Below are 27842 nucleotides of genomic sequence, written 5' to 3' on the forward strand. Positions count from 1 at the left end.
CTAATACAATAATGATTCTGTTGCAAGACTGAATAGTTGCTATGATTCCAAATCAATTTTCTTAGTCTAGTGTATCAGACTCTTATATTGTCCCTTTTTAAAAAAAATACTAATAACATAAAATCTGTGTCACAAATAACATGGAACCCCAATTCTCAGTAGTTCCCAAATTTAAAGTTACATAAGTTAGTGCAGCAGGTATTAAAAAAAACAATTCTGTAAATTTTTTTAATGAATATTTTATTTCAAGAAGCCAAATACCAGAAGCAACCGGATTACAAGTTGAAACAGGAAAACTAGCAAACTAATGGTCAGGTATAAACATTTCTTAATTTTTTTTTAAAGAAAAAAATCAAACACTGGTATTGTTCTCAATGGGGCATTTACAAGAGATACATTGACTTGATAGTTACCCATATTTGTACAATAATGAACACATTTCAGGTCTGAGCAACGCAATTGGACAGGATACACGGGCTATTCCACCTTTTCTTGGGTGTTTTTGGTTTGAGTATTTATTCTAAATAGTTGGGGACCATTTGTGCGCTATGCTCATACTGGCATCATCCGGTCCTTCGTTCTGTAGGGGTGCGTTATGAGAGCGGACCTGTTGTATAGGCTTCCAAGAAAGAGGTCCAGACTGCTTGATTTTTTTTTCCAATTGTAGGCAAAGACTGCACATCACATTCAGAGTTTTGAGGGCAACAGTATTTATTTACATTGCCAGAGTAAAAGTGTAATTGAATAAGAATAAGTAAACATAAAACTCTTAAAATATCACACTATTCATACAATGAATGGCCGTAAAATAGGGGAGATAGTGAATGTTACTGAACTGGTTCAGGGAGAGGCTGATATGGATGTGATAATGGACTTGACACTTGCCATGTCCAGTCATTATAGGAGTAGTAATCAATAAAACAAACAAAATGTTTTATTGCCAATCAGTAGAGTATAATTCTGAGATCATCATGCTGTGGTTTCACATTGCTGTGGTCAAATTGCACCTTGAATATTGTATTCAGTTCTGGTCACTGAAGCACAAGGAAATACCTAAGCCCTGAAAAAGATGCCGAGCAGGGCCACATAACTGATCCCCAATGTCAGAGAGGGATGTGTTGGGAGGAAAAGTTAAAGTTCAGATCCTTCAGCCGCGAAAGGAAACAAAAGGGAGAGGACCTTTTATAGAAGTTTATAATGTATTAATTTAAGAGCTAGTTAGATGTTTTGATGGGGTGTGTAGGTTTCTGTGGAAGGATGAGCTAGATGGGCTGATTGGCTTCCAATTTATATACTTAGCTGTATGTTCTAGTGAGTACTTGAGCAATACAAACCAAAAGATTCTAGCCTGCCAATAGTCAATGTCGAGGCTCACACATAAATTATGGCCACTTGCTGAGATACCTGAGGGCGACTGGCCAAACTCCAGTGAGAAATAACTCCTTGAGGGTAGGGGAGAAAATATAGTGCAAAAACAAATTACAAACAATTTTCAATCAAAAGAACACCTTTCTTTATAATAACTACAGATAACGAAACCTCAATAGGCTGCTGTTTATATTCAAAATTGCTCCAGCAGATGGCAGCTAGGCTAAAGACAGCTTATGCCATTTGAGTGATAGAAGTTGAGCTGATGGGCACAATTTTCCAATAGAAAAGAAACTGCAAATGCTAGAAATTTAAAACAAAAGCAGAACATCCTGGAGATACACAGTAGACATAATGGGGTAGAGTTTCCACTTTGGGCACAATCGATAATTGAGCACAAATTGTGCCGGTTAGATTACAGTTCAAGTTTCCGCTAAAATGTATTTGCATAATCACAAACGTGAAATCTTCCATGAATTTATTTATTTTATTTTATTTGCAATAAAAAATATTCATTGATTTATTTAAGCATGGTAACCTGGTGCCGTTTTATTAATTCAGCTGAAAATGGGTTAAAATAAGCATTTTTAACAAGTGCCTAGTCCTCTGCCTGTGAGTAACCTGATTTTAAATCACTGAAAATGACTAGGAAAAAACTATACTGAACCATTTACAACTTTCATTTGTGAACACTAGTCAGTTTCTTAGTAAATTAAATATTTTTAATATGTAAAAACGTTTAAAATGTGCCTACTAGTACCTGTGCACCTAAGAAAACGAGCTCAATTTGAAGGCCCTCCTCGAATGGGTAAAATCGGCAGAAACTCGCTATCCTCATTATTTCGATCTGGGGGCGTGGCCAGTTTTGTGGGCGGGGCCGACTACAAGCGCAATGAATTTTGAACCAGCGCTAAAGATTGCGAAAGTTCGATTTGTGCCTGATGTAAATTGCGCTTCATTTTCCGCGATTTTCCATGTTCTTTTACGCTGGTTCAGGCGGATTGCACTGATAAAACCAGCGCAGTCTAGTATAAACTCTACCCCATTATCTCATTTGATGCTCTGACTTCACAGGCTGCACAGGGTGTTTTTTTGTAAAAAAAAAATCAGATTTAGCTAAATTTAGTTGTACCATAAATAGCCGTCATAATTCTTTGAAAACACCTGTTAAAAATTAATTTGATGTATACAGGATTGTTCGATCTATGTAAAACGAGTGCATTGTTTTTCTATAAAACTCACTCTTCTCGACAGTTAACATTATAATCCCTACTCTAATGTCATTGGGCTGGATTTTGCTGTGAGCAGCTAACAGAGGGCTCTTGCTGTTCGTTAGACTTGCACTTGCCCACAGACTTACTGTGAGCTCTTGCACGGCAACTTCCTGTAAAATAGAGAGCCAAAAAGCGAAGTGCCCTCTACAGGGCATCTGGGACCTCTGTGAACAGGGCAAGCAACTATGTATCCCCATAACCAATCAGATTGAAGCAGCGTTAATAAGCCGTGCAAAGACTGAACCAGGAAGTGTGATTTAGAATAGTGAATTCAATGTCAAATCAAGTACAGAAAGCGAAATAGAGAGCAAAAGAAAGATTGGATTAAAAGGCAGAGATAAAAGAGACAGAAAGAAAAATTAAACATTATTTAAATGATTTTTTTTAAGAGTCCAACAGCAATTCAAATCTGTAGGAATGAGACTCCACAGTTGTTAAAGTTAATTTTCAGTGCCAGAGAGGTTGTTTGGCAGTAATTAAGACTTACCGCGCCATTAAAAGGGTACTTACATCAGAACGGACAAGCCCTAACTTTTCCCCCTCTAACTACTGCCAGGGAATGATTACTTCCTCTTTCGATGATGCGCATATGTGGGACAGCGATCTTGCCGCGCACGTGCATTGTAGGTAACCAAGTGCCCTCGCTGCCATTCGCTAAAAGCGCGGCCTGGAGGCCAATGGCCAAGCACCAAAAATGTAGCTAGTGCAGATAACTCTAAGGGGGGGGGGAGAAGAGCAGAGCCCAGGGAGAAGAAGCAAGAGGAAGGGGGGAAGCAGGAGCCTGGGGTGGGGGGAGAAGGGTGAACTCAGGAGTCTGGGGGGCAAGGGAGAAGCAAGAGCCCAGGGGGAAAGGGGGAACAGGAACCTTGAGGGGTGAAGCAGGAGACCAGAGCGGGGTGGGGCGGGTGGAGAATGTGATCCATATTTGAAGGGGCCCACAAGTCAATTGCTGAGTTGGCCTGGCGTGGAGTGTTTTCAGAGTCAAAGCGAGGTGGGAGGCTGCTCAATGTGGAGGCCTCACTCTTCCAGCAGACAGGGGAGTTTCGTGGGGGTTTTTACAGATCATTGTGATAGTGTGCCATGCATGATGCCAGGTTCACAATGACTGGCACAAATTGGTGCCATGCAGCCTTCTATAGAGTGGCTTGCTAGTGGAAATAATCTTTCACTGTTTACCCACAGTAAGGTCCTCAGATTTCCCTCACCCCTTTACTAGCTGCTCCTCTCTTGGCATCGCTCCCACTCACCATGTTCTTGCTGCTGCGCCCGACTCTGCCCGACTTAACCCATTCCTCTCTCCCCACCCCCATTCCCCAATCTCCATTTTATCAGGTCGCATTTAAGTCTACACTGCTGTAAAGTAAATAGACCCAGCTCTTTATGCCTATCTGAGTAACTAAGGTTCTTTAAGCTAAGAATTATTCTCGTAGCTCTCCTTTGAACCTTTTCCAAGGCTACTATATCACCTACCATGTGAGGGGACCAAAACTGGGTGCAGTTCTCAAGATGCGGTTCAACCAGCGACCTATATAATGATAGAAGAGGGTCCTCAATTTGTATTGAAAGGTTGTATTATTAGAACCAAATACCGTTAGCTTTAGCTACAGCTTCTCTACGTTGGTCATCAACCTTCAGTGATCTGTGCACAATAACACCTGGATCTTTCTCTCTCAACCTCTTTCAGTATTATTCCCTGTAAATGATCACGTATTCTTTGCTGGTCCTACTAACATGCATGACACTACATTTATATGTTATTTGCCATTTTGGGGTTTAGCAGCAGACAGGCCTTCATGGTAGCTTCACTAGGTTCATAGGCCATTCAAATGTTCACCTGCTGCAGCTCCCCAGATGCCTTTCCACACCACATATTGCAGCAGGCCTAGTCCTCAGACATGGTGGTGATCGATGACAACTGGCCATGAGGTTGAGGACGAGGGGGGGATAGTGCACCATTGCGACAGTGAGTTCCTCACAACTTAATGGAGGTGAGGGGTAGGTAGGGGCAAGTTTATGGAAATGATTGATGGTGCAGTAAAGAAGCAGAGGGTTATCGTTGCTCTCCATGATGACCTTGGAGTAGTAGGCGGTCACTGAGGCACAAGGGAGCAACTGATGTGCTGTCATCAGTGCAGAGAAAAGCCACAAGGAGGATTGCTGGTATAGGAGAAAACAACATAGGTTGAAATGTCGGAATAATATCAAGAAATCATTCTTCATAAAGAGGGATCAACACTTGATTCAAGGCGAGCCAAATTTCCTTGCTTATCCATAGTTATCTTGTGATTTTTGTTGAATGAAGAGAAGGAGCAATGCAAGGAGGATGAGTAGCATTCACTGTGCAGTCTGTGTTGCCTGCAATTCCCAACAGCTATCACCTGTATTCCAAAAGACACTGTGCGTTATCTGCAGCTAAGGAGTAGAAGGCACTGCTGCTATCCATTGGCCCCATATCTGTCTGACATCTTTCCCACAACTCCATGTTTGAACCTCTCCAATCAGACTTCGGCCCTAATCAAAGTCAATAGTGACATCCTCTGTGGCTATGGATGTGGTGCACGATCCCTCCTCATCTTTATTTCAGTAGTTTTTCAACATGGTTAACCATACCACCCTTCTCCAACACCTCGCCTCCGTAGTCCAGCTGAGTGGGAATGCCCTTGCTTTGTTCCACTATTACCTATTCAGTTGTAGCCAGAGAATCTCCTGCAATGGCTGCTCTTCCCACCCCTGCATCTTTATCTCTGGAGTCCCCATGGATCTATCCTGGGCCCCCTCCTATTTCTCATCTACACGCTGCCCCTTGGCATCATCCAAAGAAATGACATCAGGTTCCACGTGTGTACTGACGACACCCAGCTCTACCTCACCATCACCTCTCTTGACCCATCCACTGCCTCTGTGTCATACTGCTTGTCCAACATCCAGTCTTGGATGAACTGAAAATTCCTCCAATTAAACATGGGGAAGACCAAAGACATTGTCTTCAGTCCCTGCCACAAACTCCGTTCCCTCGCTACTAATTCCAGCCCCCTCCCTGGCCACTGTCTCGGGCTGAAACAGCCTCATCCATGGCTTTATTACCTCCAGATTCAACTGTTCCAATATTCTCCTGGCCAGCCTCCCATCATCCAAAACTCTTGCCCGTATCCTAACTCACAGCAAGTTTTGTTCATCCATTACCCCTATGCTCACTGACCTATATTGGCTCCCTATCTGAACTCAGTGGCATCAGCGCTGTGCGGTCTCTGAAATCGATAGTGTTAGCACTGTGCCTTGTCTGAACTCTGTAGACTTCCTGCCAATGAATGGATCAAATTACACATTCCAGACAAAGGTTTCTGTGAGTATTGCGCCCGATTTCCTGTTGGTGACAATAGCGAATTATCTTAGTCCCACCACTGTGGTGGAAATAGACGTGACCAACTTTTTTTGGTGTGATTAGCCCATGCCTATGATGTGAGTGCAGGAGCTTCACCCTGTTCCATTCATTTGAATGGGGAGCCAGGCGGTGAGGTGCCGTTTTTGAGGAGCTTTTTTTTGACTCGTTGATGGGATGTGGGCGTCGCTGGCAAGGCCAGCATTTATTGCCCATCCCTAATTGCCCTTGAGAAGACGGTAGTGAGCCGCCTTCTTGAACCTCTGCAGTCCGTGTGGTGAAGTTTCTCCTACAGTGCTGTTAGGTAGGGCGTTCCAGGATTTTGACCCAGCGACAATGAAGGAACGGCGATATATTTCCAAATCGGGATGGTGTTGTTCCCATGTGTCTTCTGCCCTTGTCCTTCTAGGTGGTAGAGGTCGCGGGTTTTGGAGGTGCTGTCGAAGAAGCCTTGGCGAGTTGTTGCAGTGCATCCTGTGGATGGTACACACTGCAGCCACGGTGCGCCGGTGGTGAAGGGAGTGAATGTTTAGGGTGGTGGATGTGGGGTGCCAATCAAGTCCTGGATGGTGTCGAGCTTCTTGAGTGTTGTTGGAGCTGCACTCGGCCAGGCAAGTGGAGGGTATTCCATCACACACCTGACTTGTGCTTTGTAGATGGTAGAAAGGTTTTGGGGAGTCAGGAGGTGAGTCACTCGCCACAGAATACCCAGCCTCTGACCTGCTCTTGTAGCCATAGTATTTATGTAGCTGGTCCAGTTAAGTTTCTGGTCAATGGTGACCCCCAGGATGTTGACGGTGGGGGATTCAGCGATGGTAATTCCATTGAATGTGAAAGGAAGGTGGTTAGATTCTCTCTTGTTGGAGATGGTCATTGCCTGGCATTTTTCTGGTGCAAATGTTACTCGCCACTTATCAGCCCAAGCCTGGATGTTGTCCACGTCTTGCTGCATGTGGGCTCGGACTGCTTCATTATTTGAGGGGTTGCGAATGGAACTGAACACTGTGCAATCATCAGCGAACATCCCCATTTCTAACCTTGTGATAGAGGGAAGGTCATTGATGAAGCAGCTGAAGATGGTTGGGTCTAGGACACTGCCCTGAGGAACTCTTGCAGCAATGTCCTGAGGCTGAGATGATTGGCCTCCAACAACCACTACCATCTTCCTTTGTGCTAGGTATGACTACAGCCACTGGAGAGTTTTCCCCCTGATTCCCATTGACTTCAATTTTACTAGGGTTCCTTGGTGCCACACTCGGTGAAATGCTGCCTTGATGTCAAGGGCAGTCACTCTCACCTCTGCAATTCAGCTCTTTTGTCCATGTTTGGACCAAGGCTGTAATGAGGTCTGGAGCTGAGTGGTCCTGGCGGTACCCAAACTGAGCATCAGTGAGCAGGTTATTGGTGAGTAAATGCTGCTTGATAGCACTGTCAACGACACCTTCCATCCCTTTGCTGATGATTGAGAGTAGACTGATGGGGCGGTAATTGGCTGGATTGGATTTGTCCTGCTTTTTGTGGACAGGACATACCTGGGCAATTTTCCACATTGTCGGGTAGATGCCAGTGTTGTAGCAGTACTGAAACAGTTAGGCTAGAAGCGCGGCTAGTTCTGGAGCACAAGACTTCAGCAATACAGCCAGGATGTTGTCGGGGCCCATAGCTTTTGCTGTATCCAGTGCACTCACCCGTTTCTTGATATCACGTTGAGTGAATCGAATTGGTTGAAGACTGGCTTCTGTGATGGTGGGGATATCGGGAGGAGGCCGAGATGGATCATCTCCTCGGCACTTCTGGCTGAAGATGGTTGCAAACGCTTCAGGTGATCATTCTGAGCCATGCTGGCGAGATCAACACTATCCTCTCCCCTGTGCTAGATTATCACACTGCACACATTGCCTGCAAGTTTTCTGATCAGAAGCAGTAGATTTGGCCATTGATCTGGTAAGAAACTCTGTCTGGAGTGTGGCCTTCCTGTACCTTCTCTGGAGACTAGCTGTATGCTTGTTGTGAAATTCCATCAATTATGGTAATTGTTCAGCAAATGAGTGAGTGGAGCAGACCATCCAGTTCAATATGATCATGTTGAGGAAATAAAGAAATCAATTTGAGTCTGATGACTCTCCAAGGTGTATGAATCCATGGCAATAAGCAATTTCCTTGTTTGAAATGCTATGTATGATTTGCAGCTTTATTAATTGTTAAAGATATCTTTTTGGGTTTCCTTTGTGTCAGGCAGGGTTATAATCTCACAAGGAATCACTGCTCATCAGTTTTTCCTGTTCCACTGTGAGAAAATAAATGACTGAGAATCAGTCACCTTGATAGAGGTGAGCAATGTCATGAAATTGATTATTTTGCTGTTGTAGTTTCCTTACAAAGGAATGTTTATAATCTTTAGTAAAGGAGGGGTAGAAAGATGCCGCTACAGTAAATTGAATTCTTTTTTTAAAAAAAATAATCAAATGTGTGGAGACTTTGGCCCCGATATTTACGGGGAGGTGGGGAGGAAGCCAGTAAACCTGGAAATCCCGGGAAGGCGGAGATCCTGCCGAATTTAACCACAGAATCTCGTTAAAGTTTTTTTACTCCATTTCCCGCCCAGCAGCTGGCCAGATTGAGAGGCTGGCTGGCTGCTGGGTAGGAAAGCCTGCTGTAGTAAGCCGCAGCTGGGAGCGCTGGGGACTGTCCCTGGCAATCAAGAAGATCGGAGGTTTATGGGGGGTGGGGGGACGGGGGCTCAAAGGGAGGGATAGAGAGCGGGGAGTGGCAGTAAAGATAGAGATCGAGGGGGTGGTCAGCCAATCGTGGGGAGGGAGAGATCACTGGCAGGTGGAGTTCGCGGCAGAAGATGTGCTTGAGGGGCCGGGGGAAGCGCTCCTGCTCCTACTGGCCCACAAGCAGTGTTAGAAAAGCACTTACCTGCTGGATCTGGCAGTTCTCGCCTCCCTTCAGCTGCCGGGTTTCTCGAGCACTGAGAAACCCAGCCCTCAGCTGTTAAATTTAAATAGCTGCCAAAATCTGAGGAACACAGCCTCATTAAAATTAAAATCACGGACCTTGCCTCCAGAATGGGTTACTCAGCCGCTCCCCAAACTGCCGGGGTTAAACCGGAAGTAGGCAAGTTTGGATTGGGGTCAGGTTTCAACATCCTGGGGGATTAAAATTACCTCCTGTTTCTCTGAACCATCAGGAAGATCTGAGGTTCAGTCCTTGATCTGTGCTAAGTTACCTGATCACAGTTGGGTTGGGTGGAAGGGCCCTACAGTTGGTCTCAGCGCTCTAGATTTCCTCTCCTGATTGCTACTCAACAATTCCTGGCCTAAATATGGACACCAGGTGAGGACAGGGATCAGGCTTTGCTATGATGCCTTTTGTAGATGAAAAGCCTGCTGCCGCTCACATCGATATTTGCCACATGGGTAAGGTACCAGAAGGCAAACACCCCAGACTCCACGTCTTTAGTGAGAGGAGAGGAGGGAGATAATGGGTGACTATGACGTAGATTAAAATGGTGTGGGTTAGGTAAACACATTTGTTCGGCAAATTCACTTCAACTTTTCTTGGATTGTGTGACGAGAATTATCGAACTCCCTAACATTGCACACTTGAGGTTCTATAGAAAACCCTGGTTGGACAGCACCTGGAGTACTGTGAGCAGTTCTGGGCACCGCACCTTCGGAAGGACATATTGGCCTTGGAGGGAGTGCAGCGTAGGTTTACTAGAATGATACCCGGACTTCAAGGGTTAAGTTACGAGGAGAGATTACACAAATTGGGGTTGTATTCTCTAGAGTTTCGAAGGTTAAGGGGTGATCTGATCGAAGTTTATAAGATATTAAGGGGAACAGATAGGGTGGATAGAGAGAAACTATTTCCGCTGGTTGGGGATTTTAGGAGTAGGGGGGCACAGTCTAAAAATTAGAGCCAGACCTTTCAGGAGCGAAATTAGAAAACATTTCTACACACAAAGGGTGGTAGAAGTTTGGAACTCTCTTCTGCAAACGGCAATTGATGCTAGCTCAATTGCTAAATTTAAATGTGAGATAAATAGCTTTTTGGCAACCAAAGGTATTAAGGGATATGGGCCAAAGGCAGGTATATGGAGTTAGATCACAGATCAGCCATGATCTTATCAAATGGCGGAGCAGGCACGAGGGGCTGAATGGCCTACTCCTGTTCCTATGTTCCTAAGACCAAGTGTAGTATTCAGGGCAAGCATAGTTAGAGGATGGGGGGAGTAATTCGACGTGGGAAGGAGGTGGTTGAAGATGCATATGAGAGAAGGAAGAGAACAGGGGAAAGAGGAGGGATGTAAGAAGACGAAGTCAGAGGAAGATGAGGGCACTGGGGAGAGGAGGATCGAAAGGAGATGGAATCGGGCATCCAAAGGCAGAGAAACTCAGCATGGTTTCCACCTTTCCACCGCAGGGTTGATTTTCCTATTGGGGGTGTTGGTAATGGAAACAGTTATTGTGTACATGGTGGGGGTGGGGGAGGGGTAAAACAATGGTCCAAGTCCAGTTTCCTGCTCATTGGAGGAATATTAGACCTGATTTTCCTGTCTATGGTGGAGGGGCTGCCAAGCCAGAAGATGTTCTTATTTGGGAGGGGTTAGAAGATTATGCATCAAGGTAGGTGGTTCAAGGTCGGGTTGTTTTCTCTGTGGTGGTTACAGCACATCTTTTCTTGCCAGTTGGAAGGAAGCAGCAAGTCACAGTTATTTGTAGTGTGGAGGGGAGCAGGTTCAATTTTATCCCCCGGAGTGATGGGGGTTCAAAATACTCTGCGGGCGGCCAAGACCAGATTTTCATTTTAGGTGAGAAAGATAGCCATGGAGTGGGAACAGAGGAGGTTTACCAGGATGATACCAGAGATGAAGGACTTCAGTTATGTGGAGAGAATGGAGAGGCTGGGATTGTTCTCCTTAAAGCAGTGAAGGTTAAGGGGAAACCTAATGGAGGTATTCAAAATTGTGAAGGTTTTTGATCGAGCAAGTAGGGAGAAACTGCTTCCTCTGGCAAGTGGGTCGGTAACGAGAGGTCATAGATTTAAAATAATTGGCAAAAGAACTAGAAGGGGAAATGAGAATTTTTTTCACGGAGGGTTGTTAAGATCTGGAACACTCTACCTGAAAGGGTGCTGGAATCAGATTCCATAGGAACTTTCAAAAGGCAATTGGACATGTACTTGAAGAGGACTAATTTGCAGGGTTATGGGGCAAAAGCTGGGACGTGGGACTAAATTGGACAGCTCTTTCAAAAACCTGGCACAGGCATGATGGGCCGAATGACCTTCTGTGCTGTAAGATGCTATGATTTAGTCATAATTTGCTTATTTTTCTATTGCTGGGATAGATTGCATGGTTTTGATTCAGATCATCAAGCCATTAGAGTGAGAGGAGGCTCTTGTGGGATATAAACACTGGCGTAGACCAGTTGGGCCGAACGGCCTGTTTCTGTGCTGTAGATTCTATGTAATACTATGTAAAATATCAGAGAAGATGTAGATTATTGGTAGTTGTTGATCTTTCCACTTGATTCTTTAATGGCAGGATTTAGCAGAAGCTTTACTGGTGGCTATCATCAAGAAGCTGAAGGCTGAGCAAACGACCCTTGATGACAACTGTCTTCAGGCACTTTGTCGAGTTTATGTTGCAATCTGCCGACAGCAAGGAGATCTAGAAAGAGCTCGCCTCCTTTCCTACAGTATCTTAAAGGAAGGTAAGAAAGTGAACCGTCAGGATTGCATAATGACATGGATGCAAAATAAACTAATGGAGCCTGTTATTTTGGATCCTGTAGTAAAATTATAATTGGTGGCATTAATCAGATCCCCCTCATTAAGTAAAATCTTTCCTTATTAAATACATCTCAGTTTGAGCCCATTAACCCTATTCCCATTAACTAGGGTTATTAGAGCTATTTTGAGTATAGTTTTAATTTGTATTGGAGTTTAGGGAAAATTCATAGCTGTGTATTTCAGGTAGAATAGGGTAGGGGAAATTTACTATTTTTTTAATATATATATATATATATATATATTAGTAACTGGCAAGAGTTTCATAATTGTGGCTGTCCCTACACACCCTTCCCCTCCACCATTTAGTATTTACAGAATCTTTTATCATCTGATAGACTGCAGCCTTTCCCCTCTTTCTATCTGTGCAAAGACCATAAATCTGCACATTTTCTCTTTTTGCATCCCTCCGCAGGGAAGCATATGGCCTTTCTCCACCTCCTCCCTTTTCAGCCATCACATTACTTGAATGTATGTTGGGGAAAGAAAAGATTTTCCAAGTGGTAGAATCCAGGCTTAGACATGCATTTTATTCAATATATTTTTAAAAAGTGAAGTGCAGAACATCAGGATACTTATAGAAGTTCATAAGTGGGAAATTAATGTACAGTTTTTTTTTAGCAAACTGAAGTAGGATTGTTTTTTTCATTGCCTTAGTTTAGAACTAGAAGTCACATTGCAGGACATGTCTTATATGGAAGCCTTTAAGATACCAATGTCTCTATATCAAAGTTTTGGAGTGTTCTGGTCCCTATGGTTAAATTATATTGAATTTTACTTCAGTATATCCCCCTCACCTCAACTCTGTGGCACTGTGTTCCACCCTCAGACAGGCTGCAAGCTCAGTACAGTAGCTATAGCCCTAAACCTAGTCAGACGTCAACTCAGTGCCGGTCTGCTGATCGTTCCTCTTTGCTGGTCAGCATGCATTCTAAAGTCCAAAATCCACTTGTGAAGCAGCAACATTGAGAGCAGATGTTTCCTATGTTACTGGGCCCCTGCAATTTCAAACAGGTAAACCTAGTGTAAACCCAGCAGCATAGCATAGCACTAACTGTTCAAACTCCCAGTATCACACTGACTCTTCCTATGCTGCATAGAGTCAGACAGGGGAGGATGGCATATTGTGCGCTGACCAGGAGTCGGAAAATGGAGAGCAAGAGACTGGCAGACCAGCACTGAAGTCAAAGTACGACGCAGCGACAACATTGCTGTTAGGTGAGATTCATGAATACTAAATATCCTTCCCCTGTAGAAAATACAAGCAACCTGCGAATCTAGATGAGTGAGTCGAGGCCAGAAGCTGAAATTTTTGTTTGTCAAAGTCTTGATATTTTGAAGTTTTTGCCAGCTACCTCAGGCTTTGATATATTGAGACTCCAATGTATTTCAAACGGTATCAGAAACTATTTGTAAGGAAGAAACATTCAATGTTTTTATTCAACTGGAATTACTGTATTTCGTAAGGTATGAAGCTGATGTCTAAAATTCTGCTTCTCTGGGCGACTCATAACACTGAATTCTGCTTGGTGTATAGTTTTGTTTTGTTTTGTTTCATCTCGTCTGGGAAATTTTTATTGCAATTCCACATGTCCCATAAGTGTGCAGATCATTGATTTACATGCTCCTGCTCATTGCATACACCAACCATACTGTTTGGTAATGCTATTTTTACAGACTTTCCACATTCAAGCAAACTGTTGTTGCTCATCTTAAGTGTTTGGCGGAATATATTTTCTATGCAAGGACCAGTTAATAAAGCTATGCAAGCTGTTGCCAAGCAACGTGCCAAAGGAGACGTTCTGAATTGTTTGGGCGCATACCTCAACTGGGAGAAGGTACTGTCTCTTTATTACATTTTCAGTCTTGTAGTGCATTGTGAAGATGTTTATTTTATTTGCCATTAGTAGCCAGAATCTTTCACATTTCACAGCATTTTCCTTCTGTGCTTTTAACATGGGGAAAAATGTTTGCCAATAAATTTACATCAGTCAAATAATTCGACACATATCATTTGTAGCTTTGATGTAAGAAACTAAATGGTAATATTGCATTATCTGCAGGCTGATGTTAAGCCCCAGTTTGCTGCTTTCATTGTCGGCAGTGATATCATTGTCATGTTACTTGCAACTTCCTTTGGTGTATCTTGACCTGTTGCATAACAGAATTCCACTCTAAAGGAGTAATGTTCTTCGCTAAGATATTGTTGGAAGGTAGAATCACAAATATTCCAGATTGGTTCCCAACAGTATGCTAATTAAAAGTGCAAAAAAAAACATTGACCTCCCATGGTGCTGCTCACGGATAGCCCAGGGTCTGCAGCACATTTGTAATGTTTAGCTGCTACCCTGACCTACTTAAGTGCTCCATAGGCGGAGGGGCCTTTGTAGACAGATCCAGGTAATTGCAGCTTCTTACCACCTGAGGTCAATCAGACAGCAGCTTTAACTGCTTATAAATTTCTGGCTTCAGGTGAGAAGATTCTGTCATGAAATTGTTGGCTTTCTCCCTTTTTTTATTGTTCAAAAAACAATTGTTTCTCACCTGTGACAAAGTGAGACATTTTTAAGTGTGAAGACAATTGTTAGGTGCAAGACTTTTTTTTAATAGATTCACTAAGCATTATAAAAGTACCATCTTGCCAGGGATGCCATTACGCACGGAATGTAGATTAAGTAGACTCCTCAAGTCAAGTAAGGTTAAAGGCAGGGGATAACTGAAGGGCTGATTGGAGGACTGTGACACTGGAGGTGGAAGAGGCTACGGGGAAAGCTTTAGCACTGTGGGGACGATAGAGCAGGGTGGGGAGGGAGAAGTTAGAGCATGGAGTCGGAAGGTAAAACTAGGTGGGAGGAGAGGGGAGAGGAGATTGTGCAGTTTTAAGTACAGGCTGCATTTTGATGCCCGTATTGAGGGGCGTGAATACCACGGCCTAAGGCATCAGGCCGCCGGCAGGGGGAATCATGTGCAGGATAACTATTTCACTGAGGGGAAACTAATTTGTTGGGAATTAAATTTGTTGTCCTTTTGGCTGGGGAAAGAGGTAGTTGCCGGGGCTGGATTTTAGTCTCAGTAGGGTGAGAGTTGGCAAGTCAGGGCTGAATTTCAGTTTTGGTGGGGGCGGGGAGGGGCCTGCCCACAATGCAATCTAGATTAAGAGTTTTACAGGCCACGTAAAAGAAACTCTATTTAGATGTGGAGGTGCGAATAGGTTGGGGACATGTTTTGCTGTCAGCAGGGGAAATGTCCAGGTCTGCATTATAGTCTGCGAGGGTTAGGGGCGTGGTAGAATGACTGGTTTGGCTTATATTACATCAGATGTATTTAATTGGTGGGGCACAGAGGTATGATTTACTGGCTGAATATCTGCATTCCTGGAAAGTTTCAGGAGTCAGTCAGCGAAGGCGCAGTGCTCGAATAGTTTTGGTGAAGGTCAAGGAAGGTGAGTTAAGGTTGAAGGGAGGAATGTGATTCTATGTGAGCACATTCACTTTGTGGGGCCATTGTAGAGGGCTCTGAGAGCTGGGCTCCTGCCCAAACACACAGCGTGGCCTCAGCTGAGTCCGAATTGACATAGGAACTGGAAACTATGTTGAGACTGGCCAAACTTATTTCATGTAAGGCTCTTGCAGCCATCAGAGCAGTGTTGTTAACTTTTTGTTGAGTGCCATCATCCCACCTTGGTCAACATCCATCAGGTGGGCAGGCCACGAGTGGATGCCCAGAGGCACGTTTAGCAGCACGTCCCTCAAGGGCTGCAGGTGAAGCAGAGGAAAGCCACAAATGGCCTTTGGGTATCAGTCCCAAGTTCCAGAGGTGAAAGGGTGTTGTGCTAGCCCACTGTGCTGCCTAATTTCTGTATAGATCATTAATGAAGCTGTATATTTGAAATACTGGAAATGTTTAATTTTTAAAATTAAACATGTTTTATTTCTAGAATCCACCTCTGGATGTAAGTTGTTTGGTTTCGAGTTTCCTTATAGCAATGCAACAGAGTCCTAAAGTAAGATTCCAAACTAGTAATGAGTACGGAATGGATTTCAACGGTGATATGTGGGAGCTGATTTATGCTATCGATCTGTTGTGCTCCCAACAGCAGTGGACGTGGACACATGACAGCTTCATAAGGTACTTCACCGATATGCTTGGACTAATGAGCTCCAAGGCATGGAAAATTAATAAAATACTATTGATTTCAAGCAACCATATAACTATTTTAATTAATTATATATAAATTGTTATAACTCCCTGCCTAATAGCACAATGGGAGAACCTTCACCACATGGACTGCAGCGGTTCAAGAAGGCAGCTTACCACTACCTTCTTAAGGGCAATTAAGGATGGGCAATAAATGCTGGCCTTGCCAGCGATGCCCACATCCCAAGAACGAATAAAAAGAAACATACGCGCTCTTATTTTCTGGTATTCAACTCACTTGATAAAGGCAAAGCGATTACATAGCAATCAGAGCACACAACCCATCAGCTTCTGCCAAGATACCCTCTTCCATGGAAAAAGCAAAGACCCACAGACTACATGGTACAGCTTGCTCCATAGCTCCATTCATAACAACCGTATGGACCTGAGCCGTAGTTAGCTAATCTCAGCTAGATGCTACAATTAGCCTCAGCACCCCAGGCTAGGTCAGGATTAAAATCAGCCAGGTTCACACTCATGATGCTATTCAACCACACTTGCAGGAAAGTGCATGCATTTGGATATCTGGTGTTCACCTGGGTGAGCACCGAGGATTTCGAAGGTCTGCGGAGGTGTAGCCAGCACAAGCCAGTTTAAGTAATTTTAACATTTTGGCAGTGTTTTCAAGGTTGCAATCACACAGAAGCATCAACTGAGAGCCATATCATCTGAAATCCACTCAGAACATTGCCTTGCTGTCACCCTAGAAATCATTTGCTCTTCAGAGTCCTCCAGAAGCTATGACAATTTTGTTTTAATAATTGTTCATACTTATCATTTAAAATGGCTGTTCAATTGAAATATATGGCTAGCAGCCAATCTCTAAAACGACCATAAGGAAATTAACAGCAGCTAGTTGGCACACTGCTATAAAATTTTCCTTTGCATGATGTCACTAAGTGCGTACACTTTGCTTCCAGTTCAGTGAAATATCAAACATGCAAGAAGTTAAGTGCTTTTCTTTAATAGTATTTCCCCATACATTGCTGTTCATCTTTTCACTGGAAAGTTTGCAGTGTGCATTTTCCTTTCTTGATGGTGATTGACTTCTCTGCTATGGTTTTTTTTTAGGAAGGAGGTATGGCCTGTGATGGATAAGTGGATGAAACGCAGAAAAGGATATAGAAATGTTCTACACATTCAGGATGCCACGGTTGCAGGCGTCATGAGACTTATTGGTAATTAACTTGATTGCTGGTAACTGTATTTGCCTTAGCTGAAGATCCTGCTAATCATGAAGCACTCCAATTAAATTCCATGCACATCATTATAAATTTTGTTAAATACAGCTTTTGCCTTTTAAACCCCCAATTTTATAAAAAATTATATAATGTTTAATTGAAAGCAAATCTTCACCAAAGTGAAAATATAAATCCTGAATGAGCGTTAACTTTGTTTTGTAGGGAATCAAGTATTGAGATTCTAATCTTTGTAAATGCACTATTTAATTTTACAAGATTCCCAACAAAGGTTATCAAATTAGATTAAACATCTTTTTGCAAAGAAACAAAGTCCATTAAAAGTCCATTTAATGCCAATTCAAAAATTTCTGTAATCAAAATTATCCAGAAGACCATAGGAAAAATTTAGTTGAAGTGACAGGGGCACTGTGATCTGGAAACCAGATGGGGTTGATAGCATTTTGATACCCGTACCTAATGTTTTTGGGATTACTAATATGGCAAATAGAACTGGTATGTCTAAAATGTTATTTTGACTGCTTGTTTGCTAAATTTGTCTGCCACAGTATTTGCAAAGGAAATGGTGATTCTGGGCTTACTATTAATGATAGAACAGTGGCTGTTATTTTTGTATTTGATTCCTTCCACCGGTCGAGTAGAATAAGCAGGGAAACCTGAATGTTTATTTCCCAAAACGAGTAGTAGGATGTTATTTCAATTTTTATTTTTAAATCTAAAGTTTCCATTGTCTTACACACAGTCCGGTATAAATGTAAATGGAAGTTTGGATTTGGACAGCGCCAGCAAGGCTACAATTATTGCCCGTTCCCCATTGCCCTGAGATCAACATTTGGCTCTGCCTTCTTGCTATTTGAACAGTAATTGTGGTGCATTTGAAGTGTGTTTTACATGATATGACGTACCCTCATGGATACGTGCATGCATGGCTTCATTGAGAGTGAAAAATCAGTGTTAACTGCCATTGTTGACATTTATTTGTGTCCTTTTCAGTTTGGGTAGCTGAGAGCAGATTTTTAAAAAATTAACTTTTATAGAGAGTAGGAGTAGGCCATTCGGCCCTTCGAGCCTGCTCTGCCATTCAATATGATCATGGCTGATCCTCTATCTCAATACCATAATCCCGCTCTCTCCCCATACCCCTTGATGCCTTTTGTGTCTAGAAATCTATCTAGCTCCATCTTAAATATAATCAGTGACTTGGCCTCCACAGCCTTCTGTGGTAGAGAATTCCTCAGGTTCACCACCCTCTGAGTGAAGAAATTTCTCCTCATCTCAGTCCTAAATGTCCTACCCTGTATCCTGAGACTGTGACCCCTCGTTCTGGACCCCCCCAGCCAGGGGAAACATCCTCCCTTCATCCAGTCTGTCTAGCCCTGTCAGAATTTTATGTGTTTCAATGAGATCCCCTCTCATTCTTCTAAACTCAAGTGAATACAGGCCAAGTCGACCCAATCTCTCCTCATACGACAGTCCTACCATCCCAGGAATCAGTCTGGTGAACCTTTGCTGCACTCCCTCTATGGCAAGTATATCCTTTCTTAGGTAAGGAGACAAACTGCACACAATACTCCAGGTGTGGTCTCACCAAGGCCCTGTATAACTGCAGTAAGACATCCTTGCTCCTGTACTCAAATTATCTTGTAATGAAGGCCAACATACCTTCCTAACTGCTTGCTGCACCTGCATATTTGCTTTTAGTGAGTGGTGTACAAGGACACCCTGGTCCCTTTGTACATCAACATTCCCCAATCTATCACCATTTAAATAATACTCTGCCTTTCTGTTTTTCCTCCCGAAGTGGATAACTTCACATTTATTGTAATTCTTTTCCTGTTGTGTAATAAAGGTCTTGCATTGCAAGTACACAGCATATGCTATTGCAGTGAAATAGGTGGTATACATTTAGAGCTGGCTTGAGGATGACCCTGGCAGGTTATTATAGTGAGTGATGGTTCTGTGTGGGAACATTGCTCGTTTCATTTGGTTTCATCACTGTAGGTGTGGGCCTGTCACTACGATATGTCTGTTGGTTCAGTGCTCAGACTGATTGCTGCATATCCCCATTGCTGAGGGGATGCACTTGCCTGATTTTGGTGAGAAATAGGAACCATATTTTCAAGATTTTCTTTGCGAGGGGGAAGTGACAAAGTAAAAGTGGCAATCCTGTATCAATCTGTGCATTAAAATAATTCAACATCACTGGCCTTCTTTAAGACCTAAATCAGTGTTGGCCAGAATTGTGTTGTTCCACACATTTATGTTTAACGGGGCTTTATTTAATTGCCAGGACGCCTCGGTCAGCAGGGACTGAAGAAGGGATCTGCAGCAGCTGTAAAAAACATTGCTACAGTGATAAACAAGTTCCTCCAACAGGCTTTTCAAGAGGGTAAGTGTCCCTGTATATTTCACTCTGATTTCTGAAGGAGCTTCCTTGCTTAAATTTTGACGCCTATTAAACACCTGATCAGGAAAACTTCAAGAATTGCTTTTCTGCACAGAATCCCTGTTTACTAGATCATCAGTAGAAGAAACTGGTGACAGATTATCTCTGTTAAAAGCTAAGTTTAAATTGGAATGATAGATATTTTAGCCCCTATTGATCGTTCGGTCTTGTTTTCTGAATCGTTGCTCAATGCTCTTTATGGACTGATGTTGCTATGTGCCAAAATCAGCTAAAATTTTACAATTTTATTCAGCAAAAAGAATGTTATCTTTCCTTGGCTGTGGATCCAAAGCAAACATTTTCATGCAATTTGCCGTGGTGTAAAATACTATCTGCTATATCCTCAGGCTGATCGAGCACTTGCTTATCAGTGGACTCCTTCAAGGAATTCATATATTCTGCCAGAAATAGCATAGACAATATCATTAGAGTTGAATTCCACTCTTCTGCTGTAATCCATTGCTTTAGTCTGTAAAAGTATCTTATCTTTTGCGCAAGAATTTATGCATTATATGCTCCTGAGCAAACTGGGAAATAGTTCTTCCTCTTAAAAAGCATTGAGTCTGGTGTCAAGTATGAGTTTAAAAGCAGAAAATGCTGGAATGCACCAATGGCCTGTCAGTATCAGTAAAGAGAAAAGACAAGTTAATGTCTTGGATGGGATCTTTGGCCAGTAATGAAAACTAGAAAATAAGTGAGCCCCTTAATAGGATGGAAGGAAAAAAATGGTTGGGGAAGAGCGATAATGATGATTTGAATAGGTTCCATTGAAAAGGGTGGGGTGGAGTAAAATCTGGTGGAGGAAGTGAAGCAGTGAAAGGACATTAGAGGACAAAAGGGCATGAAACTAGTTAGTGGGAGAAAATTATAATGGAAATCAGAAGCCATAATGCAGCGGACTGCCCAAAAAGAGGAAAGGCCAACATCTTTGGCTGAGGAAAAAAAGAGGACATTTCATAAGCTCTGGTGCCAAAACTGGATTCATCAGAGCAAATAGGTTGAAGACGGGGAAACTAGGGAGAATCGGTCGGAGCCTTTACAAGAAGCAGATGGAAAGAAGCATGAATCAGGTAGCTGCAGGTGTCTGTGAGCTTGTATTACACGTCTGTGACAAACCCATTGCCGGAGATGGAGAGAGCGTAGCCCAGTAATAAAAGGGAAATGTCCAAGATGGACCAGGTAAAAGCAAAAGATGGGTGTACATAGGAAGCATAATCAATAACATTCTCAAGATCAGAGTGAGAGCAGAAAGTGGCACTAATTCATTCATCAGTTTAATGGCAAAAGAGGTTAGGGAGGGGGACTGAGTATGATTGGAACAAGGAGTGTTCTACATAGCCTACAAAAAGACAAATAATTAGGACAACATTCAAGAATGAATAATCATCTGGAATCCAATAGAAAGTTACTAATCTAAATCTGGAGTTGAGGATCACTCTAAGGAACATCCAAAGAAAACAGTTGGTTGTTATACATTTAAAACAGTTGTTTGCTCTAGCCTCAGTATATGCTGTCTCCTGATATCAGTAATGCAGTCATGGACTTGTAAATCTTCTGCTATGCATTAGGAAGATGGTGAAGTTGTCAAATGTCGTGAGCTGAGTGTAGGAAAAGCACAGGTTTGTTCATTTAGAGGTCATTTAATATCTGCACTCGGGTATTATGGTCTTCATCAGAGGTAAAATTCACTTATTATGGGGATCCGTTCCAGTAGAATTGTTTCAGTGCCTGCCCTGAGGATACTGTGCTTCAAAATCATCTTCACAAAATGTTACAAACTCCAAGATTTTTTTTTGGCACTGTACCTGGAATAGTGATGTAAATCAGTATTAAAATGCCCAATGTCTACACTTCCATTGCAGTTTTCTCTGCACACAAATATGCAAGGTGACATAGTCACTGAAATGCATACATATTAGGATTTCTTCTGAAAATTGAGCTTCTGGATCCTGAGTTCACTACAACGCTGTGTTTGGCAAATACAGTACTGTTCACCTGTAATTTCTTGACTTTGCTCATTGAATGAGGAAATACCTTCTCTCTTTCTGAGCTGGTATAGCTTGTGGTTGTTTTATCGTTTACTGTAGATGTATTTTGCATTTACTTTGGAGCTCAATGTTCCCTCTTTTAGTCAAAGGAGAGATTTAGTCAGTACATGGCCTAGAATGAGGCCTTATGTACAGCAAGGAGGAGCAAATTAATTTGATCCAGGTACTGTGCAAAATTATCAAGCATGTCCGTAAATTTTAAGGATGTACTGCAGCAACTCGCCAAGGCTTCTTGAACAGCACCTCGCAAACTCACAACCTCCGTGCCCTAGAAGAACAAGGGCAGCAAGTGCATGGGAACACCATCACCTCTTACTTTCCCTCCAAATCACACACCATCCTGACTTAGACATATATCGGCGTTTCTTCATGGTCGCTGGGTCACAATCCTGGAACTCCCTACCAAACAGCACTGTGGGAGCATCTTCACCACACGGGCTGCGGCAGTCCAAGAAGGCGACTCACCACCACCTTCTCAAGGGCAACAAGGGATGGGCAATAAATGCTGGACTTGCCAGCGACGCCCACATCCCAAGACTGAATTTAAAAAAAATTATCAGATGGCCTCACAGAGTGTAAAAAAAACAAAACTTGTTTTAACTTCAATGGAGGACAGTGCCCTTAAAAGAATAAAGGCACTAAGTTAAGTGCAAATGAGGGTACATTTATATTTATATCTATAAAAGAAATAAAGACTTGCATTTATATAAGCACCTTTTGTCAGTCAGATATCTCAAATTACTTCATATAAAGTTAATTACTTGAAGAGCAGTGACTTGTAATGGAAGTAAATATTATGGCCATTTGGCACAGATCCCACAAAACAAGAATGAATAGTTAATCTGCTTTTGGTTGCAGGAGAAATGTTGGCCATGTTTACAGCAGGAGACCCTGCTATTCTTTGAATTTGTCCATGCTATTCTCAAACGTTCACTTGAACTTGAGGCTAGGTCAATTGAAATTTTCAAGACTGAGATCGATAGATTTTTGTTAGGTAAGGATGTTAAGGGATATGGATGAAATGCAGGTAAATGGAGTTAATATACAGATCAACCATGATCTAATTGAATGGAGGAACAGGCTCGAGGGGCTGAATGACCTACTCCTGTTCCTGTGTCACTAACGGTATGAACAGGCAGTCAGAGCCTTGAATTAACATCTCATTCCAAGAACAGCACCTCCAACAATGCATTACTTCACTGGAGTGTCAGCCTAGATTACCTACTTAAGTCTTTGAGTGGGTCCTGAAGCTACAACCCACTGAGTCTGAGGCAATAGTGCTACCAACTGAGCCAAACCGACTCCTGATAATTTTGTCTCCACTCCTATATGCGATTGTGGCATTAAAGGACACTCCAGTGGCAGAGTCTCATGCGTCTCATGTATCTCATTAATACTGCCTCTGCCCCCCCCGAACCCCCCCTTGGAGAGTGGAAAGTGAATGCAATGCGGCATATTTTAACAGCGACTCGTCCCTTTTCCTCAACAGACGCTGGGTTCTTGAAATGAACTTGTTGTAAGTTTTCTATATGCCTGTGATCACTAACCTGATTACCTTGGGAAATGAAAGTTGAAAATTCACAACTTTGGGCAGCAAAAATTTATATAAAACTGTAAAATATAATTTCAGTTCAATTTTTGTGTTGCCAGTTTTATGTATTAATAGAAAAATATGACATCTCAATGAACTTACCAGAAATGTTCCTTTTATGATTTATTCATATTTCAGCAGTATGTTATGTCTTATATGACCTGATCATTGCAACATTCAACTTTCTTGTTTGTTTTTAAACTGTCAGAAATAGAGTGACTGGAAAGCTGGGTGGTTTAGGGAATATCCTTTCACCTCCTAGAATTTAGGTTTGATTGAAGTGTGAGGCTGAACAGTGCTGGAGCCAACATTTGGTGCAAAAGGAAAATCTATTCCATTGCTGATCCAGCACCTTTAACCTGTATGTATTAGACGTCCTTTAACAGACCATGATATCTTGATATCTCAGTGCGAAAAGTAGGAAAATAATCCAGTCCAAAGTCACTACTACTGATTGTGTATTGTATCTGATGTTTTGAACTGACTACACGTTGTATATATTATGTATTGTGCAATTTGTGATCATGATTTCTGATCTGTGCAACATTTCCAGGTGTCCCATGGCCTGTACAGTTATCAGCAGTTTATGCAGTTTACGACCTGGCTCCTAGTAACCCAAAGGGAGCCCTGGAGGCCCTACATACATGGAATGCATCAGTCACTGAGCCAATCCCTTCTGTGGCAAGCAACTGCCTAATGGAACTGGAGACTCTGTGTGAAAGATTAAACTCTGAAATAAAGAAACCATAAGAATTACATCCAGCAAGCTCTTGAAAAAATCATCAATCAGTGATGGTCACTTATTGGGCAACTAATACGAAAAAAAATGTTTTTTCACTTGGAGGTGATAACAACCTGAATTGCTCCATAAAATATCTGACAATTAAACCAATATCTGTATTAACAAATCTGAATATGGCATTAGTATTGAGAAACCCCCAAAACTTTACTTAATGTAGAGATGGGAAGTAAGTTTTCATACATCTTGGAACTGTGATGCTGTGATTTACCTGAATATGAAGATGCATTACAGTATAATTTGTCAGGGATATCTAAAAGACAATTTTCAGTGTCAAACTTGCTATACCCCACTTTTTCTTTAGATTTGTTAAAAAAATCATTTTCAATGCCTAAAGCAAAAAAAATCAGACCTCACATTATAATTAAACATTTCTATTTCTATGAAAAATTCTGCCTGATACAATAAATTTTTAAATTACAAGGAGTTCAAAACTTTTTTTTAATAGATGTGTGCAAACACTAGATTGTGTTTTTACAATTTAAATAATGGCTCATCACTGAAAGTCGAGTATTTTTGACTCAAGTCAGAAATGCTGAAAGCCAGCATTCCAAAGTAAAGCTTATTGAAACCCTAATCCTGTTCCTGAAATAAAAACTGTAAATGCTTGTACATGAAAAGATGTTTTTCATATACTGAAGGACCTGCTGTGTATGTCTACCATTCCCTATTTTTATTTCAGGTAGCCAGCATTTGCAATCTTTTTTTAATCTTAATTCATTTTCCCCAGTGTTTTTTTTGCAACATAAACGATGCTAGCTGAATACAACCAGAATATGCATGATTGATGTTCTGCCCTACAATAACCAGTTTTCAAAGGTGAGGGCAGTGCTGTACAAAATCACTCTACATTTTTGAAAAAGTACAATTATAACCACCTAGGTCTGGTGGATTGCAGCAGAAAGCTCTGCTGCCCTTTCAGTCTCACTAATCCCCTATTTCTTGTCGATTATATATCTTCCCCCATCATGGTTTAAAACATCCATAGAATCTTACAGCTCCGAAGAAGGCCATTCGGCCCCTGTGCTGGCTCTTTTTGAAAAGAGCTATCCAATTAGTCCCACTCCCCTGCTCTTTCCCCATAGCCATCAACACTAATGCCAAAAAAAATCAAATGAATTAGTTACAAAATGCAGAAAAAGTGGGGTAAGAGTAAGGAGTATGGTCTTGACCCAAAATTACAAGACTAGAAAATAATTTGGGTAAGTGAACAGAGAGAGCAATTGCACTCATTGAATAATGACCAATGAATCTGGTTTTCTTCATACTGTGAAATAATTTTAAACCCAGTTATAACTAATTCCCATTCTGGCCATTTTTTCACCTCTCAGCCCAGTCAAAGGCTTGGATAGCGACACGGCACCACAGTCAGTTGTAGCATCTTCCCTGCTAGGAAAGGGTAAAAAATACCGGTCAGGGATTCTGCTCCTGAATCCCACCCAGTGACTCCCTGCTGAAAAATGTGTGTCATCAGAATGGCCACTGGGCAAGATACTTAAGGGCTACTGATACCTTTGGCACTGTACTCCTGAGGACACTGACCCATGTAGGAGTCGAGACGAGAAGAGTTCATTGAGGGTGCAAAAATGTCTTTGGAGATAAGGCAATATTGTTGCCTTAATGTTGCTGAAGTCTAGTTCACCATGTGCTCTCAAAAGAATTGACCATTTTGTATACAATGGGGAGCATGGTGACTTCATTGCATGTGGTGTCACTAATTTTTTTTAATCATGATTCGATTTAAAGTTAAAATCAAAAATTGAAAAACCGCATCCCAAAAGTTTGTTGCAGCAAGTACTATTTTTTGGATATTTGAACATATTGCCTGTGATGAGGCAAACCTTTATCATAGTAAACGGTTTGTTCTGCTATATGTTAGCCCCATCAGACAAACCACACAGCGTTATTTGCTTTTTCAGTGCTGGAACATGTTTAATGCCATCAGACTATCCTGGGAATGATTTCAGAATGTGTACAGTAATCGCTGGCCAGAGTGTAACAGTAGACTTAAAAGATTTTTTTTCTTTTCGTGTCACCAGTAGTCTTGACATAAAGTCAGACTAGGTCAAACTTAGAAACGATGACTCCACCCCACCCCTTCCTCACTCCCCTGATAGTTCAATTGGAAAATGCACTGCATGATATACAGTATGGAGTCCTACACACCAAGGCAGTTCCAGGTTTTCTGCGTTGTGTGGGCTGAATTTATTAATTTCAACAAAAGGAGCTATTGGCCTCAATGCCCTTCAGACTGAGAAGGGGAAAATTCAATCTGGATTCGTGCTACTAATCAAGGTCCAGTGACTTTAGCTGAAAAGTGTGCCTGCACGGCCAATATTCACCCTTTCCCAGCAGGGAAGTATAGGCTCACAAGGGAGAACAGCCACTTGTATGAGGCACCAGAGGGCTATCAGTGCTTATAGAATTATATCTCGTCATCAGCCACTGTCTTTGAAGAAAGGGGAGAAAATTGGCAGAGGGAAAAAGGGGGGGGTGGGGGGAAAGAGAAACAGAAACAAGCATTTTTATCAACCTTTGTGAGCTTCTAACGAAATCTTAGTATGCTTTTCATAATTTTGTTCCTTGGCACCATCCTTTACCACTTTCCATCGGAGTCTCTAGCTATTTGGTCAATCAATGAAAATGGTAGTACATCTTTGGTATCAGCCTTGTGAATCAATCAAGTTCTCTGATGTGGGTTTTGTACAGAATTACCAGCTAAGAATTGGCAGATGCCCACATTAGTCCACTGCGTGGCATTGTGAAGATATTGTGAGCGGGCCTAAAGGGAGGGAGTAGATTATGTTCTTCCTCAAGTCACAAGTTAAATTATTTTCCAGTATCCCACCATTCCAAGTGGTATTTCTAATTATACTGCACTTAGAAGTACCAGGCACTTGAATGGTAGAATAATAATAAAAATCTGGAACATACTATTTTAAAAATGATTTGGCTGGAGTTCATCTGACCACAGTAACCATTTGAAAATAGCCCCATTTCACTTCAGACCACATGTTGTTTAATGCTGTATTTGTGCCCTGATGATTCACATATTTGTTTTTAAGCTGTTGGATAAATAAGTCCAAATTTATACAGAAAATAACAATGTAGATATTGTGTTGAGTCCCCCAAATACCTGGATTGACAGAAGTTAGATTAAAATGTCTCTTGCTTATAGCTATGTACATATGATTATTCATAGTGAAAAACGTAATGTTTTTTTCTGTGAATGCTTGTAATTAGATGAAACTTTGTTTCTGAATATTTTTGTTCCATTTGGGAATGTTTATTATGTATAAAGTCACAGGTGCAATGTAGGTTTTGGGTTATGTAAAAAGATTACTGGGTAAATATGTATAACACTGTTCTGTTGAGAGTTTTTTTAAATTTTTTTTATACGAATTCTTCTGGAATTTTCATGTGCAACACATTTTATATTAAAGTAAAATATTGAATCACATTTCTTGTTTTGCTTTCATGAGCAGCATTCTCGTTTGTCAGAAGTGAAATGGAAAGTAAGTTGTAACAAAAGTATGTCAATTGACAAATGCTGTTTTAAAATACAAATCCTTGGGTTTCATGCCCAGATTCTGAACACAGCCATTTGACATTCTCTGCCAAGCTGAACAGGTGAGAACTGAGCTGAAGCAGGGCTCTCTTTATCAATAACAACTTGCATTTTTATAGCGCATTTAACGTATCAAAATGACCCAAGGTGCTTCACAGGAGTGTTAGGTGTGAA

At 41.8% G+C, this 27842-nt stretch overlaps 1 protein-coding gene across 1 annotated transcript in view; it reads left to right on the forward strand.

Moving 5' to 3' along the window:
• Positions 1–27560, forward strand: part of ice1 (KIAA0947-like (H. sapiens)) — a 44283-nt gene extending 16723 nt beyond the window's left edge. The window contains exons 11-16 of the mRNA XM_068001909.1: positions 11576–11744; positions 13498–13658; positions 15758–15948; positions 17089–17195; positions 19507–19605; positions 23855–27560. Coding sequence (XP_067858010.1) covers positions 11576–11744; positions 13498–13658; positions 15758–15948; positions 17089–17195; positions 19507–19605; positions 23855–24051 — 924 coding nt within the window. The 3' untranslated portion in view covers positions 24052–27560. The remainder of the gene's footprint in view (positions 1–11575; positions 11745–13497; positions 13659–15757; positions 15949–17088; positions 17196–19506; positions 19606–23854) is intronic.
• The last annotated feature ends 282 nt before the right edge of the window (positions 27561–27842 follow it).

This window comes from Heptranchias perlo, chromosome 2 (genome assembly GCF_035084215.1).
Source record: "Heptranchias perlo isolate sHepPer1 chromosome 2, sHepPer1.hap1, whole genome shotgun sequence".
NCBI classification, from domain to species: Eukaryota; Metazoa; Chordata; class Chondrichthyes; order Hexanchiformes; family Hexanchidae; genus Heptranchias; species Heptranchias perlo.